Raw genomic sequence first — 2,780 nt, 5'->3', positions numbered from 1 at the left:
ATTAAAATGTTTTAGTAATATTGACCTTAAATGAAAAAACAGTTTTACCTGCTTCGTTTTATCTGTCCCTTTTCTTCCCAATGTTTGCAGTAATAAAGGAGCATAACTGATCGCTCCTATACAATTCCAGTTCTGCCCTTTTCAACTTTATTTTCTGCAGAACGTTGTTTTATAAAAAAAAAAATGTAACCTCTTGCAGTTTAACAAACAATTTCATCTGATTGTAATGTTTCTTTGATAAATACTGTACAAAAGGTGATTGCAATAATAAAACATTTGATTGCGACTCCCACTTTCTAGTCTTCCAAACTTCATCCACCAGTGAAGAGGGGATCTCCTACCGTTCCTCTAGAGCTTCCTTAGAATAAAATGAAAGAAAAAAAAAAGAGTCGTGTGTCCTTTTCCTGGAGAACTTCTATACAACTTTTTCCCACCCCGAAATTTTTCTGTACAAAAATAGTCCAACGTTAAGTAGTCCACAGTTTCTCTTAGAAAAGTTCATTATGTTTTTTTCTCTCTTTCTCTCTCTCTCTCTCTCTCTCTCTCTCTCTCTGCTGTGTGTCTCTTACATGTGTGTTAACGGCAGCGTGCCGTTGATCGTCGTCCCGGGCACGGCGCTCTGGTAGTGCCCGGACATGTGTAGCCTGGTCTGGGCGCTCTGCTCGCTGACCTCCGCCCCGGGCAGGTACATGCTGATCATGTCCCTCAGATCCCCGCTTTGGCAGCCCGGGGCGGCGCGGTGGGACGACGAGGTGACGACGGGCGGGCTGGAGCTGCTGGACTCGGACTTCACCACCGAGGAGGGCCCCATGGAGCCCAGGGCCGTCATCCCCGGCGTGGTTTGCTGGGAATAGGACATGGAGTAGGTCGGGGAGCCGTTCATGTAGCTCTGGGAGCTCGTCATGGTGTTGTACTGCAGGGCGCTCATGTCGTAGCGGTGCATGGACTGCATCTGGCCCGGGTTGTGCGCGTTCAGCCCCGGGTGCTGGTAGCTCAGCTGGTCCTGCATCATGCCGTAGCCCCCGTTGGTCCAGCCGTTCATGTGCGCCGCGTAGCTGTCCATCCGCTGGTTTACCCCGCCGCCCAGCCCGCCTCCCACCCCTACACCAACCCCGGCTCCCATCCCGTTCCCTCCCGGGGCCAGCAGCCCGCCGGGCAGGGTGTACTTGTCCTTCTTCATGAGGGTCTTGGTTTTCCGCCGGGGCCGGTATTTGTAATCCGGGTGCTCCTTCATGTGCAGGGCCCGCAGCCTCTTGGCTTCGTCGATGAAAGGTCTCTTCTCGCTCTCCGACAGAAGTTTCCACTCGGCGCCCAGTCTCTTGCTAATCTCCGAGTTGTGCATTTTGGGGTTTTCTTGCGCCATCTTCCTCCTCTGGCCCCTGGACCACACCATGAAGGCGTTCATGGGTCTCTTGACCCGGTCCGGGCTGTTTTTCTGGTTGGCACCGGTGCCGGACGTGTTGGTGTTGCCCGTGCCCCCCGTGTTGGTCTGGGGAGCGGGGGGCTTCAGTTCAGTCTCCATCATGTTATACATCAGGAACAGCTTTTAGTTGGAGCTCCCAAGCAGAGGAAAACACAGACACAACTCCACAAGCCAGAGGTAGTAGGACAGAGTAGGAGCACAGCGCTGCTGCCGCTGCTAAAGTTACCTGGCGATTTTCTCCGCAACTTTTCACTGGAGGAAAAAAAAAACACAACAAGCACCAAACCGCGTCTCCACACACTCTCACTCCCTCTCCCTCTCAGTGAGTGTGTGTGTGCGCGAGTGTGTGTGTGTGCGAGTGTGAGAGAGAGAGCCTTCTCCCAATAGGTCCCTGCTATGTTGTGTCCACAAACTTCTCCCGTCGATTCTCCGAAAAAGCATCAACAAACTATACTTTTTCGCCCCTGTCCGCCGGAGCCTTGACAACTCCAGATAGTTTTTGAACAAGTTAATAGACAACCATTCATGTCACGGGGCTGTCAGCGAATAAATGGCTTCGACCTGGCCAATCAGAGCCGGCCTGCTCCCCTGACACACCAATGGGATGCATTAATTAGCATAAAGGGGCGGGGCTTGCTCTGCCCCGACATACACACACACACACACACACACACACACACACACACACACATACATACACATACACACACAGGCTGCCCATATGAGCCAATACAAAGTACATATTTACCATTACCAGGCTTATGGAGATATTTCTCTGGGAATATATATGCCAGCACTTTAGGAACACATTCCTACGTTATATGGAGGGAGAGGGAGATGCAGAGGCTTGCTGGCTGTTGTAGAAAAATTAGGCTGTGTGGTCTGGTAAGTCTGGAAATAAATTCAGCTTGGTCAACTTTGATGTTATTCTTATAAAAAAAAGTTGCCTAATAAAAACAGCTAAAATATACTTGTGTAATAAATATGGTGTAGGCTAATATGTAATGTGACTGCATTCATGTCTTGACTGACACACAAAATATATTTTGTTATTAAAATGTGTTGCCTAAAAAAATATGCATGAGGATTGTAACAATAAACCGGGTTGTTTAAATAAAATCAAATGTGTTTGATAAGCTAATGCTGGCACTGATGGTGTCATTATTATAGCTTGAAGGTGCTGACATTAAGACACGGCCAATGGCACTGCTGTTGTTTGAATCAAAAAAGCCACTAATTCCCCACTTACAGCCCCAATAACATAACAGCACTTAAATAAACTTTCTTAGTTAACTGAAAGCATTGGAGGGGTGGTGTGTGTGTGTGTGTGTGTGTGTGTGTGTGTGGGGGGGGGGGG

The 2,780-nt window shown here is 48.9% G+C and overlaps 1 protein-coding gene across 1 annotated transcript; it reads right to left on the bottom strand.

Moving 5' to 3' along the window:
• Positions 1-501: 501 nt before the first annotated feature.
• On the bottom strand, positions 502-1,930 carry sox2 (SRY-box transcription factor 2). Its single transcript, XM_071904218.2, has one exon. The coding sequence runs from the start codon at positions 1,532-1,534 to the stop codon at positions 566-568; it is 969 nt and encodes a 322-aa protein (XP_071760319.1). The 5' UTR covers positions 1,535-1,930; the 3' UTR covers positions 502-565.
• Between the last annotated feature and the right edge of the window lie 850 nt (positions 1,931-2,780).

This window comes from Centroberyx gerrardi, chromosome 9 (genome assembly GCF_048128805.1).
Source record: "Centroberyx gerrardi isolate f3 chromosome 9, fCenGer3.hap1.cur.20231027, whole genome shotgun sequence".
NCBI classification, from domain to species: domain Eukaryota; kingdom Metazoa; phylum Chordata; class Actinopteri; order Beryciformes; family Berycidae; genus Centroberyx; species Centroberyx gerrardi.
The sequence above is the reverse complement of the archived record's forward strand: the minus strand, read 5'-3'. Positions and strand labels throughout refer to the sequence as shown.